Source organism: Eublepharis macularius, chromosome 17, assembly GCF_028583425.1.
Source record: "Eublepharis macularius isolate TG4126 chromosome 17, MPM_Emac_v1.0, whole genome shotgun sequence".
NCBI lineage: Eukaryota > Metazoa > Chordata > Lepidosauria > Squamata > Eublepharidae > Eublepharis > Eublepharis macularius.
In genome coordinates this window covers 29,062,689-29,077,900 of record NC_072806.1, presented here as the reverse complement: position 1 = coordinate 29,077,900, position 15,212 = coordinate 29,062,689, and the positions used below count along the sequence as shown (strand labels likewise).

Genomic DNA, 15,212 nt, shown 5'->3' with positions numbered 1-15,212 from the left:
ACTCTAGGTCCCTCTTTTTCCATGTCAGTGGCACCATCTCACAGGGTGGTTGGTTAGGATAAAACTAAGTAAGGGGAGAAATTATATAAGCAGCTTTGATTTCCCATTGGGGAGGAAAGTAGGGTATAAATACAACTAAAATGGCTCGTGTAAGAGGCACAGTAGGGCACCTTTATTCTTTAGCTCTCTCTATTCAACATATTAGCCTCCTTGTCTATGTTGGAGCAACTGCCCTATAAGCAGCGGTGGCTGTTCTGCAGATAAGCAGAACGGGCTGTGAGAGTGGCACAGAACTCCCGTTTAGCAGACCGATACTCCTGTTGCTTTTCAAAGAAGTTTTTAGCCCAGCCGCTTGCAAAGCTATCCTAGCAAATGGGAGGGGCTGAGCTGTGAGGGTTGAAGTGTAAACGGTTCGTGCCTTTCCTGAAATACGGCAATACTGAAAAAATGTACAGACTGATGCGCATTTAATAGATCTCTCCCATTTTAATCCTGTCCTTTGGGAAGCTCAGGGTTCTTCCTTCCTCTGTTTTATCCTTGTACCAACCCTGTGAAATAGGCTAGGCTGAATGACCGGCTCAAAATAGTTCCTCTTAATGCAGAATTTTTCTTTAAAGCAGGCCTTACTTTGCAATACTTAGAATCAGCATTGTGGAAATCACTTGTGTGCAGGAACGTGTTCTAATCATCTTGTTACAAACGCACCTCTGACAAAAAATACATTAAGTGCCCTGTTTTCTTCCAAGGCATTTATTTGTGATCACGGTGTCAAAGAGGGCCCCAGGAGGAAGCAGTTCCCTTACCCCAGGGCTCGTGGCCCACGTGTGGCTCAGAGGGTGGGAGTGCGGAGAAGGGGAGTCCAGTGTTGGTTGATGCTCCCAAGCATTGTGTAGCTACTGCTGGATGCGCCGGATTGACTGGATCTGGAAGGTCTGGGCATGTGAGCCCCACTCCCGCCAATGCTTGTAGTCGCCACTGTGGTGGTCAGATTCCATGATGTACTGGTAGCCACGGTAGCCAGGATACTGGTAGCAAACCCATCTGCAGGGGGAAGGAACAGACATCAGGCGCCGAGCTGCGTCGATGAGCTCTTTGGGCTTGACTCTAACTTGGGGGTGGGGGGTTCTTAGCCTTTACTCTGTAGCCCATCATCCTCGAATACCCTCCAAGCTACAGTTACAATGTCAGAACGGCACTCCAGACAAGATTTGAGTCTAGCTCTCCCCAGTCCTGATCTGGTGTTTTACATAGGTATTTCGTGTTATGTTCCAGAGGGGCTAGCTGTGTTAAGTCTATTGTAGCAAAACAAAACAGAAGTCCAGTGGCGCCTTCCATGTGAACGCACATGAAGCTGCCGTATACTGAATCAGAACATTGGTCCATGAAGGTCAATATTGCCTATTCAGATCGGCAGTGGCTCTCCAGGGTTGCTGGGGTCTTTCACATCACCTATTACCTGATACTTGTAGCTGGAGCAACCTAGGGATTGAACCGGGGACCTTTTGCATGCTAAGCAGATGTTCTGCCGCTGAGTCACGGGCCCCACCCTATGACAAAGAGAATTTATTCTACCGTGAGCTTATGTAAACTGGGGCTCCCTTCCTCAGATGAGCCTTCATTATTTTCTTTCTTTGATTGTTTCTGAGCTCTGACTGGTAAAAGCTGCTTCTGGAATAAATACTGTTAGTCGTGGTGCTGCTGGACTTTTGTGATATATGCAAGTGAAATGTCTGTCTTGGGCATACATTCTGTGAGACGGTTAAACCTGAGGGCTTTACTGTTAGGTTGAAGTCCTGTGTGTCCTGTGTCACGTTTTAAAGGGCCTATGGGAGAAATATCCATGATTTTTATCCTCAGTGTGGGGTGTGAGCAGTAGGAAGCAACTTTCCTTCACCTGCTGCCAGAAACCATGGCAGGAGAGGAGAAAGGCTTGCTTGAAATCCAAATGCCCTCCAGTGTGTAGATGACCTCTCTTAAGAATCCCATCTAATTTATTGCACATTGTGTAGCTGGCAAATAAATAATTACTCTTTCTAGTCAAACCCCATGGGGATGGAGAACTGGCCCTTAGGAGGGGCTGTGGGAAAACAGGCTCTGGCTAGAGGGACTAGGGTAGGTTTAGCAGTCACACCAGGACTGGGTGGGAAGACCCAGATAAAATCCCAACTCAGCCATGAAATACATGGGTCCAGTAACTGTCGGCTTAACCTGCCGCACAGGGTTGTGAACATCAAATGGGATAGTGGGGAAGAGAGGCATATATGGCACTCTCAACAGTTTGAAGTGATAGCTACTTAGAGAAGACAGCACCACTAGAAATGTGACCACGTGTGCTCTAGCCCCCAAAACCTGCCCCCTCAATACATCAGTTAGGCTTTAAGGTGCTGCAAGACTTCTGCTGTAAGAGACTAACATGGCTACCCCTCTGGCATTTAAAGCAATGGAGGAGGGCATCCTGGACAGCTGACCCATCCACCTCTGACCTTGGTCTTTCTCAACCTATGGAACCTACGCTTGCCCCTTGAAAGCATTGCATGTGCCTGGGCAACCACCCTTGCCGCAGCCCCTGCCATGCACACCTCTTAGGTAGCAATAGAAAAGGCTCAGGGGAGTGGGTTCTGCCCCCCTGCCAATTCCCTGTGGGGCTCTTTGCAGCATATGATAGAGCTGGGCTTCCGACACAGCTGCCAGCCAGCTGTGCCTCTTACTTACGCGCCAGAGTGAACTTTCATGGAGCCCACTTCATTGTTGCCCCAGCCCATAGCTTGCAAGGAAGGAAAGTCGTCCAGAACTTCCCACTGACGCCCCAGGAAGTTTTCCTTCTCAAACAGGGTGATCTTGGACTCTTTGTGGTTCTGTTGGTGGAAAAGAACAGACCCAAGATCAGAGCAGATTTCTGCTTAGACGAATAGCCAGGTCTCAGACCTGCCTGCCTGTGTTTCCAGCACTTGGGTGTGGGATGAGTGAATAAATGGCAAGGGTGCCCTGGAGTGTATGCAGAGTGCCTTTCCCGGTTTCCCTGAGGTAACTGATAAAGGATTCCAAGGCAGGGCCCAGGGGGGGGGGGCTTCCTGGCAGGTGTCATTCCCAGCACACATCATTTTAAGAAACAAACCATCTCTGCAGCTGTGACAAGTGCCTGCATGTAGTTGTGATGGGCACTGTAAGCAGAACCTTCCCTTATCTCTTTCAATTTTGGGATGGTCAAAACCTTGAATCATCAGCAAAGATGCCCTCAGAAGCCTGCCTAAAAACCCAGCAATTAGGGCTTCTTTTTGAAACCCATCACAGTGTTTAAACTTTCCCCTTTTTCCTCGGTGGTGGTGATGGCGGGGACCTAACAAAATAGTAAAAGAGGAATTAACACATTAAGGTCACCTTGGATTGGTGGAGGCATCTTAAAAACGACACTAGAATTTCCCCAGGAACGTACATCCACCCTGCGATAAAATTCTGTATAGAGAAACAGCTAAACTCCTATGTGGAAAGTGATCAAATATTTATAAAGATTATAAATCATCGGCGTACACAAAGGTAACGTTCAATATTAAGAACTGTAAAATTGTGAGGCAACCTTTCTCCTGTGAGAGAAGTAAAGCTAAAGAGCGGGTAGGCCTCTGTGCAGCCTGCCAAGCAGTGGTGGTGCTGGTATTTAGCTACTGTTAACCAAATGGCTGGTTCTCTTTCTGAGGTTTTCAGCAAGTCACGCTTATACGGTGTAGGATTCAAAATGCATCACGGTTGGTTGGTTGGTTGGTTGGTTGGTTGGTTGGTTGGTTGGTTGGTTGGTTGGTTGGTTGGTTGGTTGGTTGGTTGGTTGGTTGGTGGAGATGGCTGCCAGCTCTGGATTGGGAAATTCCTGGAGAATTGGGGTGGAGCTTTGGGTAGGAAGAAGTTTGGGGAGCAGAGCAAGCTCAGCAGGGTGTAATGCCGAAAAGTCCACCTTCTGAACTGCCATTCTCCCTATCATTGGCCTTTGGCGTAGAATGGATGAGAGGAGAGCCTGACATACAGTGAGTTTTAATTGGTTGAAGGGTATGGTGGGAAAAAAAGGCCAGCCTCAACTCACAAAGATAGCTGAGGTCAGTTAGTGGGTCAGAAGATTCACTGGTTATCAGCAGAGGCAATGGAAAGAAGAAGAAGAAGAAGAAGATGACGACGACAGCAAATGAACACCTCTCTGAAGGAAGGAACCTATGGCCTGGAAGGGGAACTGAGACGAAAAGGCGTCTGAGAGGGCCAGCTAAGGAAGAATGGGTATAGCATCTTCCAGGTGTAGCACACTGCCATGCTTATTCCAGCATCTTCAGTGAGCAACCTGAGTAGGAGGAAATTACTGACTTCGTATATGTGCCTTCAAGGTGTGGTCTTCAAGATATGGATCAGACTAAGGAAGGAAGAGCCAGAAGGAAGACATCAGAGCAAACTAAGCAGAGACTCATTACGGACTCTTGACAGCAATGATACAGAATCGTGAATCAAAGTAGGCCTCTTACTGTGTCCGCTTTGATCTCATTGTCCCAGCTGAGAGAAAGATAGCTTATGCCCAGACTAAATCTCAGAGCAGAAAAAGCAGAACACCCTTTGAAACGAGAAATTGCCATTCATTGCTTAGAGGCATCTTACATCACACCTTTGGAGGAAACCAATTTGGAGAGCCAGTTTGGTGTAGAGGTTAAGAGTGCGGGACTCTAATCTGGAGAGCCGGGTTTGATTCCCCACTCCTCTGCTTAAAGCCAGGTGGGTGACCTCAGAAGGATGGAAGGCTGAGTCAGTCACAGCTCTCTCAGAGCTCTCTCAACCCCACCCACCTCACAGGGTGTTTTGTTGTGGGGATAATAATGGCATACTTTGTAAACTGCTCTGAGTGGACATTAAGTTGTCGTGAAGGGCGGTATATAAATCGAATGTTGTTGTTGTTATTAATTAAATTGTTTAATAAAGCCGTGTGAGGTTCTTGTAATTGGCCATATATAAGGTAAAGGTGGTCCCCTGTGCAAGCACCAAGTCATTACTGACCCATGGGGGGATGTTGCAACACAACGTGTTTTTGGCAGACTTTTGTTACAGGGTGGTTTGCCATTGCCTTCCCCAGTCATCTACACTTTATCCCCAGGAAACTGGGTACTCACTTTACCAACCTCGGAAGGATGGAAGGCTGAGTCAACCTTGAGCCAGCTACCTGAACCCAGCTTCCGCTGGGATCGAACTTGGGTCATAAGCAGAGCTTGGGCTGCAGTACTGCAACTTACCACTATATAGGAGCCCCATGGCGCAGAGTGGTAAGTTGCAGTACAGCAGCCCAAGCTCTGCACACGATCTGAGTTCGATCCCGGCGGCTGGCTATATATAAAAGCTAGCCACAGCCTTTAAAAAAAAAATGAATTTCAGATTTGGGTTGCTGAGACATTCTTTTCTGAAAATGTAAGAATCTCAGAAATTGTACATCTTTTAAATTTCAGATAGGATAAGGTATGACATGTATGCTTTTTGTTTCTAATTTAATTTTTATATAGTAGTGGTTTGTATCATTGTGATTCTTTGTTTTGTTATTAGAGTGCTTTTAAATAAAAATCTTAGAGGGCATTGAGTGATCTTTGCCTGGGACACAAGGTTTTCACTTGACATCTGGAATAAATAAACTTCTGACCTCTCTTCAGTCAGAGGGGGCTGATTACCTGTTAGAGACTGATTATCAGATAGAATAATAATCTCAACACAGCCTTGTGGTTTAGTGGTAAATGTGTTGCTTTGAAACAGCACAGAAACTCTTAGTTTCCATTTGCCTATTTTAAAGTAAATACTTCCTCCACAATAACAACATTCAATTTATATACTGCCCTTCAGGACAACTTAATGCCCACTCAGAGCTGTTTACAAAGCGTGTTATCCTCATGACAATCACCCTGTGAGGTGAGTGGGGCTGAGAGAGCTCTGAGAGAGCTGTGACTGACCCAAGGTCACCCAGCTGGCTTCAAGCGGAGGAGTGGGGAATCAAACCTGGATCTCCAGATTAGAGTCCTGCCGCTCTTAACCAGTACACCAAACTGGCTCTCATAAGTGGGGTAAAGCTCCATAACACTATAAAGTGACCACTTGATAGGGAAGAAAATTAGGTATTTTAATTTATTAGGGCTTAGAACTGGCATAGGGATTGCCAAGGGTGTCATAATAACCAGTGCAAAGAAACAGTACAATGAAAAAGGAAGGACAAGGGATCTGCTCCACAAGATCCAGGAGATCAAAAGGAAATTCAGACCATGGCTAGGGATGCTGAAAGATCAACACTGAAATACATTATTTGATCAGGCCAAAATAAGGAAAAGGTGGAAACTATACATTGAAGAACTATACAGAAGAGATGAAAGGATGACAGATTCCTTCAACAAATATTTTGATGAAGAGCCTACAATTTTAGAAAGTGAAGTGAAAGCAATTGGGAAAGACAAAACACCAGGAACAGTTGGGATATCAATAGAGCTATTTCAAGTTACAGAAACAGTCTATCAAAATCTTAACAATATGCCAACAGACATGGAAAACAAAACGACCCACAGAGTGGAAGACCTCAATCTACATTCCAGTTCTGAAAAAGGAGACATCAAAGATTGCAGCAACTACCAGGCAGTCACATTACTTTCCCACACAAAGTAGCCCTCAGACTTTTGCAACAAATACTCTTACTATATATGGAATGACAGATGCTAGATGTTCATGCTGGATTCAGAAAGGGAAGAGTCACTAGAAATCTTATTGCACATTTATGTTGTATACTGCAGCGTACCATAGAATTTCAAGAGAAATTGTTTTATACCTGCTCTCCATTATTAGACCTTGTTGCCCTCAATACCATATTTCTCTACATGCATTAAATAATAACTGGAGTATTAATTTATATTTTCATTTCATTGTTCTATTTCATTGCTTCATATGTATATTCATTTTTCCCTGTAGTTTGACTTAGTTTGTCACGGCGTAGTTCTTGTCCTTGCTGTATTTATAGCTAAAAGCAAAGTTTTTGACTGGGTGGATCATGAAAAGCTATGGATGGATTTAAAAGAAACGGGTGTGTCATTTTGATGCAGTACCCTTGTTCTGAACAAGACGCTACTGATAGTACAGAACATGAAGAAACAGAACCGTTTCCAATTAGCAAAGGTGTCAGACAAGGATATATTTTATCTTTATCTGTTCAATCTATGTGCTGAACAGATCATAAATAAAGCTGGATTAGAATTAGATGAAGGCAGAGTTAAAACTGGTGGAAGGAACATGAACAATCTGAAATATGCTGATGATACCACATCACTGGGAGAAAATAGTAAAGACTTGAAACTATTACTGATGAAGGTTAAAGGAGAAAGCACCAGAGCAGGATTACGGCTGAACATCAAGAAGACAAAAGTAGACTGCTGATTCAGCTTTAATGTTGACAATGAAGATGTTGAAGTTGTTAGAGATTTTCTATCCCTTGGCTCAGTCATAAACCAAAAGGGAGACTGCAACCAAGAAATCAGGAGATCGAGACTTGGCGGGGCGGCAATGAAGGGACTGGAAAAGATCCATAAAAGTAAGGAAGTGTCGCTGGCAACCAAGATCAATAATTCATACTATGTATTCTATGGTAATACCATAATATATATGGTATTACGTATGGATGTGAAAGTTGGACAACTAAGAAAGCTGACTGGAAGAAAATTTATTCATTTGAATTGTGGAGAGTTTTATGGATACCATGGATGTCCAAAAAGATAAATAAGAGAATTGGTATAAAATGTTTTTAAGATGATATATTATCCCTAAGGACATTGCAAAGCTAATAAAGATTATAGCGGTAGGTGTTGGAAACATCAGCATAAGGGTGCAACAGTCTATCATGTGTGGTGGACATGTAAGATGGCAAGAAGATATTGGACAAAAATACATGAAGAGATGCAGAAGATATTAAAGTTTCGCTTTGAGCTGAACCCTAAAAATATGTTATTAAATATTTTATCTTGTAATATTGCAAAAGCACACAATGAACTTTCTAAATATATGGTGATGGCAGCGAGAGTAATATATGCAGCAAAATGGAAGACAGAATCTTGCCCAGATGTGACTAAGTGGATGAACAAATTGAATATGTGTTTATGGCCAAATTAACTTCTTATATACATAATAGACAAATTTTAGAATGTTAAAAAAGGGAAAGACTTTTTTGACTATTTTGCTGCTAAATGACAGTTAATAAAAACTAAGGATAGCTATTACTAACGTAGATGAACCGTAAAATTAACATTTTAAAATTTTGAATATAAAATGTTGAGTGTATGTAAGTAAGGGGATGGAGAGGAGAAATAGTTTGTAGTATAATAGGCTGCTATATATACTGTTCCTATTGCTTAGGCTATTTTATGCATTGTTTACTATCTTTACTAGGTTTTTTTCCTTTCAAATAAAATTTAAAGCTAAAAAAAAGACAAGTAAGTGGGTTCTAGATCAAATCAAACTTCAATTTTCCCTAGAAGCTCAAATAACTAAACTGAGGCTATTGTACTTTAGACTCACTGGAAAAGGCAATAATATTAGGAAAAGTTGGAGGCAGTAAGAAAAGAAAAAGACCCAAAATGAGATGGCTGGACTCAATAAAGAAAGCCACAGTCTTCGGTTTGCAAGATCTGAGCAAGGCTGCCAGTTATGGGATGTTTTGGTGGTCATTTATTCATAGGGTTGCCGTAAGTTAGAAGTAATTTGATGGCGCAGAACGGATACACCAGGGCATAAGTTTAAAAAAAATTTTTTATATAAATAAAACAGTATCTTTAAGTGTAAATGGCGGCAGTGGAAATCAAGGTAAAAAATAGAAATACATAGGACCTCAATCTCATGTTTTAATTTTTTTGTTTTATCTTATTTACGTTATTTCCAATCCCCCTTTCTCACTGAGACTCCAAGTGGATTACACAGTGTAATTCAATACAATCAACAGCTGGGACATTCAATAAACAATAAGGGAAGGATTGCAGATTGAAAACAAGCAGAAATCTGATATAGACCTGAAAAACTGGCAGGGCAAGGAAAACAAAGTAAACCTCTTCCCCCCATCACTACAAAATACAGTTACCAATCTCCAGGTGTAGCTGGAGATGTCCCAGAATTACAACTGATCCTTGGCTACAGAGATCAGTTCCCCTGGATAATATAGCTATTTTGGAAGGTGGACTCTATGGCATTACACCGTTAAGGTTTCTCCCCTCCCCGAACTCCACCCTTTCCAGGCTCTACTCCACAAATCTTTCTAATACGGAGCTGGCAACCCTACATAGACTTACCTACTGCACTGTCAATAGTATTTAAAAGCGAATCTATATTTTTCTTGGAATGTGCTTTGAAGTGGAGGGGCCAGATACCAAAAGAAAGACTTACTGCGGAGCCGATGGGGCGGAAGGACATCAGCCGCTCTACGTGGTAAGCATTGCTGCCACTCCAGGCCTCCCATCGGGGATACTCGCCTCGTTCTAGGACAAACTGTTGTCCACAGAAGTTGGTGTGCTCGTAGCCAAACCAGCTGCAAGAGAAGGCAGGAAAGGTGGCTCCAGGCACTCTGTTGAGGTTCTCCCCTCACAGGCCAGCAACGAGCAGCTCTTTGCCCCCTTTATTTCCAGGCCTCGCACGGTGGCTGCTGACAGGTGGCCCCAAAGAGGAGGGAATCTTGTTAGGGCCAAACTACAAGTGACGAATGACACTTGAACGGCAAGTGTATTCCTCGGGGTTCACTTGCCCTCCACTCAATCCACTTGCTGTTCAAGTGTCATTCGTCACTTGTAGCTTGGCCTTTAGTCTAAAGAGAGCCTGTGGGATGCTCCTGGTAGAGAGTTCTTGTTCTGTGTTAAGGGCATGTTTTGGACCCTTCTGCTTTGGTAATCCTTCAGCCCCCTCATTGTCCCAAATGGTCCTTGACTGTACGATTACATTCAGGCTATCCCGTATTACCCTGACAATGGGAGCTTGACTCCCGAAAGCTTATCCCCTGAAAACCTTGTTGGTCTTGAAGGTCATACTGGACTTGAATCTTGCTCGGCATCATCTTGTGTTCTTAACCCATACCAAGTATTTAGGCCTGCCTGAAACCACGCTGCCACCTATTTATAATGGAGGGTGAGGGGAGATTATTTGGAAATTGATATATTTAAAAGATATATAGCTTGCCTCTGTACGAACTTATAACATATGTGACTGGCACATATCCTCACCAGGACTCTGGTTAGGATACACATTAGACCTATCTTGTGCCAGCTGCCCTGGCTTCCAGTTGAGTTCCGAGTTAAGTTCAAGGTATTGACTATTGTGTTCAAAGCCTAAATGAGCTGGGACCTGCATACCTTGCAGGACCGCCTCTTTCAATGTGTTCCCCGGAGGGCTCTATGTTCAACCGATCAACATCTTCTGGTGGTCCCTGGCCCCAAGGATGTTTGCCTAGCCTCAACTAGGGCCAGGTCCTTTTCGGACCAGGCGCTGGCTTGGTGGAACTCTCCATCGAGATACCCTGTGGGACTTATTACAGTTCCGCTGGACCTGTAAGATGGAGATGTTCTGCCAGGCCTATGGCAATGTTTGAGGTCTGGGCGGGCTACCTGGTCTGCCTCTCTGCTGTGGCCTTGGTCTGTTGTTATCTAAAACATCTATGACCTGCCTGCCCTACCCCACTCTGGTTGCTGAAGGGGTGTATAGTTTTAACATCTTTGCTGCTGTCGGATAGGTTTATGGCTTTAAACTGAGTTTTGTACTTCGTATTTTTACTGTATTTATTGCTGTTATTAATTAATGTTGTTACCTGCCCTAAGCCCATTTGTGAGGAGGATGGGTTAGAAATTTAATTAATTAATTAAAGTAAACCAGTTGAAAAATCCCTAAAATATTATCCCCTAAAACCCAATATCAGATTTTTTAAAAGTCTCTAACAACCAATTGAAAGGAGATGGTCCTAAAGCCATGTAACTTAGGCGGAGTAGTTAAAAAGAACAACTACTTGTGGGGAAACCCCTCTCCCTTTCCTCAGGCATTCTACAAGATCTCGGGGGTTTGAACAGGCTGGTTTTCCCCTCCTTCCCCCCCTAAACTGATACTTGGTGTTTCCCAACTTTCCATGCCTCCTGGAGCAGGCTCAGCTCTCATTAGGCAATATTTGTGTGTAGGGGGGGGGCCTTTACTTCTAGTTAGTCTCCAGAGTCATACTTGCCAGCCCATCTGGGGAGCACCCCCTAAGTACACAAGGATCCCTGCTTCATCTGTGGGTGGCCCCCTTGTGCTGCTTTCAATATCTGCAGAGGGGCCAGCCAGTTTACTATTAGATAAATTGAAGGTTCAGGAGCTACTGTAGCAGAGCTGCAAAGAAACTGGGTTCTGAATGAAGTCTTGCGTTAAGCAAGCAAGCTCTCTCTCTCTCTCTCAACTCCATTCCTTCCTCCCATCTGATGCATTACAAAGGTAGCTGTGGGGATTCCAGAGATCCTGTATGGAAAGTGCAGTGGGCACTGTAAGTGCTGAATGTAATTAATTATTGCACTTATATTCCACTTTTCCTTCAAGCAGGTTCAGAGCAGATCACATCAGAGTATAAAAACAAGGTAGCAAAAGAGATCAAACAATTCCATCTTATAAAACTCAATTTCATATATCAAACTGAATTTATCAGTTTATCCTAAACATTATTTGAAATGTCCACTGCCTTTGAAGGTTTGGGGAAGGAAAACATTTCAAAACAATAGCATCACTTTTAATTTAAAATATCATATTCAAAGTAAAAGATACGTGTTCAGAGCCAACGGGAAATCATCTCAAAAGAAGTGGTTGAACTGCTCTGATGTCATAGTAGGATTTGGGAGGAGTCACGGCTTGTCTGTCTGCCATTGGCTCAGCTACTTTGAGGTCACAATGGGCTCAGGCAGCTGGATGCTAATAAAACTGAGAAAGGCCTTGAGACTTTGACCCCCTATAGCCAATCAGCTGCCAGTATTAAATGAATGGTATACATATTGCTTGGAGGGCAGTGAGCTTTGGAAGGACACCTGGTAGGTGTAGTTCAAGCAATCAGTTCTGGGATCTCTTAATAAAAAGATGGATGGGCTTGCTACATGTCAGTTTGCACTAGAGTGGTGGGAGAAAGCTGTCTTCAGCACAAAGCTTCTTGGAGCACGTGGGGCTCTGATCTTTCCATGGCACCAGCACCCCCCAACTCATCCTTGGGGGCTTGACTTTGCTAGGGAGGAGGGTTCCCATACTCACGCGCCACACTCCACCTTGAGTGAGCAGACGTTGTCAAAGCTGCACTCTGTGACACTGGGACAGGAGGTGGTGAATTCCATCCGTTTCCCCTGGAAGTTCTCTTGGTCATAGGCAGTGATCTGAAAGGGAGTACACCATTGGTGGGTGCTCTGCCCTACCATTCAAAGACTGCAAGTGAGTGAGAAGTTCACCATAACTTCAGCAACTGACTTCGTTGCATGATTTCTGCCATGTGCAGCGGTTGTTTCTTTACTGCAGGATCAACCTTTCCCCTGCCCAGCTACATCTGTGTTTGGCAAGATAGCTCTCTGAGCCTGGCTCTGTGGTTTTCTTCCCCCAAGTACATTCCAGTGGGGTTGCTGTGTTAGCCTGTTGCATCAAGAGCAAAAAGGAGTCTTGTGGCCACTTAAAGACTAATAGCTAGAGGACATCTGTTAGACTTTGAAGGGCCACCAGACTTTTTTTCCCCAGAGTAAAAAATATAGAAAACATACCTTCCACGGTCCAAGCTGCGGAGGCTGGGGATTTGTTTGCGCCATCTTGGCTGCAAAGATGGTTTCTATGAAGAAGAGGGGTGGGGGAAACAATTTTCCTTAAAACCTAAGCCTTGGGGACTGGATCTTTCCGTGTTCAAGAATTTGCACGTTGTTGTAAGCACAAACATTCCCAGCAGAGGGCAGTGCCAGGCAATGGCGATCACAAGCACAAAATAACCGGACAATGTGCCCTTAATGGGGATTTGTGACACAGTCAAAATATTTTGCATCTCTGTTCCTACAAGGCATTTTCAAGTACCCAAATTGTATCACGGGAACAAGTGGACATTGGAACAGAGGGCAAATTGCTCCCCAAAGTTCTCCTTCGAGCCCTGAGGCTGATTTCTCTTCTAATGGGGTCTGGATGAGCACATATTTGTTGGACATTCTATACTGAACACCAGGGCTTTTTTTCTGGGAAAAGAGGTGGTGGAACTCAGTGGGTTGCCCGCAGAGAAAATGGTCACATGGCTGGTGGCCCCGCCCCTGATCTCCAGACTCCCCTCAACTCCCCTCTGTCTGGAGATCAGGGGGCGGAGCCACCAGCCATGTGACCATTTTCAAGAGGTTCCGGAACTCCGTTCCACTGCGTTCCAGCTGAAAAAAAGCCCTGCTGAACACCATCATATGATAGAGAGTGATTATGCAGAACACTCCGTATTTGACGCTAGCTGGTGGGTGGCTTGCCAGGTAACATCGTGCACTTTCTGTTCCTATTGCCCCAGCCACTGAATCTGGACATCAGCATTTGACTCCAAAACTCTAGCGCGGAGGTTAAATTTCAAAATCAAAACTGAACCCTGAATGACTAGTTCAAACACCCGTCGCATTCCTTCGAAAATTTGTTTTGGCAGCAGCAGGCTACAGTCAGCAGGCTGTACAGACAAATGGGATTCCTGAGCCGGCTGCCCAAAGTAGTAAGGTTAAACAGATGCAGATTGCGTGGACAAAACCCTTGCCTAGGAGTCCAGAGTTCACCTGCCCAGCCCTGCCCCTGACTGACCCAATGGTGCTGCTTCGTCAAAAGCCGTTGGGTTAGCCAGGGACTGGAGGCTCAGCCTCCCAAACAAAATTCAGATCTGGGACACAGGACAGAAGCACATCTCCGCAGGGTGACTCACCTCGATCAGTGATTGCTGACAGTTCCTCCATGGGCCACCTGCTGTCGGGGCTGGCTCCATTTCTTTATATAGGGCCAGAGTCCCCACATGTGCCGGGCTGTGTTTGTGCTGTGGTCAGCGCAATGCATTCTCTGCCATTGTGCATCGCTTGATCCCTGGAGATTTCAGCCGCTCGCTTCTACAGTCCAAGTTGCATTCCTGGCAAAGAATAGATCAAATCTACCCCACCCCAGTGAGGTGGTTACATTCCTAGTGGAGTGCCTAGCTGGCCTCCCCCATAATATGGAGAGGAGAAGCGCATCCGCACCCTGGCAAAAAAAGTGCTGTGATTTTGCCTCTGGTCCTTTATGGAGCAGCTTGCTTCATGGAGCTGTCGTTCTCCAAGGAAGCAAAGACAGGAGGGAGAAGGGAGGAGCAGCCCAGCCCAATTGACTCTGGGTTAAGTTTTGATGGGGCTCAGGGTCTTAGTGAACGATGGGCCTTTCCGTAGGTCCAAGATGGGAAGGACAGAGTCTGTTGACCTTCTGCCTTCCATGCAGTGGTGAAAGGCAGGACAGAAAGGGTAGCCAGATTCAGAGGAAATCCAGAAAGGAAAGAGAGTATCAACAGTCATTGCTGTGTTAGTCACACATTGTGTGTGGAGGGGGCACGGAAATAGGCAAACCTTTTATTTCCACAGAACTCTTCCTAACGGACCCCTAACTGAGGGGTCTGAGAAGTAGGCAGCAGCAGACGGTGGTCTGTAAGGCGCATACGGTGCCATCAAGTCACAGCCAACTTACGGGTTTTCAAGCCAAGAGATGTCCTGAGGTGGTTTGCCATTGCCTGCCTCTGCATAGTGACCCTGGACTTCCTTAGTGGCCTCCCATACAAGTACTAATCAGGGCCAAGCCTGCTTAGTTTCTGAGATCTGATGAGATCAGGCTCACCTGGGTGATCCGAGTAAGGGCAGTGGCAAGGGATACAGAAAGCCAGAGTTCCTCAGCTTGTCCTAACCATGAAAGAATGGTGTGGAAGGCTGTTCTTGTATGAATCCACGATCGTGCCATCCACTTTCCCTGCTCCTTTCAGCTCTGGCAAGGCTTAGGGGTGCTAATTCAATGAAGGACAGCCAGGTACAACATATCCATCTGCCAGGGTGGGAGCTGGAAGAGGTTTGGCCTCTCTCTGGGAAGTATAAGGAAGAGGCTTTTTTAAACACGAGAAGACACAAAGCTCTTGAGTCTGGAAGTTGGCTGGCATGACGCGGGGCCTGCTGTTCTGTTGTAGAGACTGATGATTAGGGCTT

At 45.0% G+C, this 15,212-nt stretch overlaps 1 protein-coding gene across 1 annotated transcript; it reads right to left on the bottom strand.

Annotated features, from left to right (window-relative positions):
• Positions 1–893: 893 nt before the first annotated feature.
• Positions 894–14,008, bottom strand: CRYBA1 (crystallin beta A1). Its single transcript, XM_055001602.1, has 6 exons — positions 13,925–14,008; positions 12,762–12,826; positions 12,268–12,386; positions 9,409–9,550; positions 2,713–2,855; positions 894–1,041 (listed from the first exon to the last, which is right to left on the bottom strand). The coding sequence occupies exons 1-6, from the start codon at positions 13,953–13,955 to the stop codon at positions 894–896; spliced, it is 648 nt and encodes a 215-aa protein (XP_054857577.1). The 5' UTR covers positions 13,956–14,008.
• Between the last annotated feature and the right edge of the window lie 1,204 nt (positions 14,009–15,212).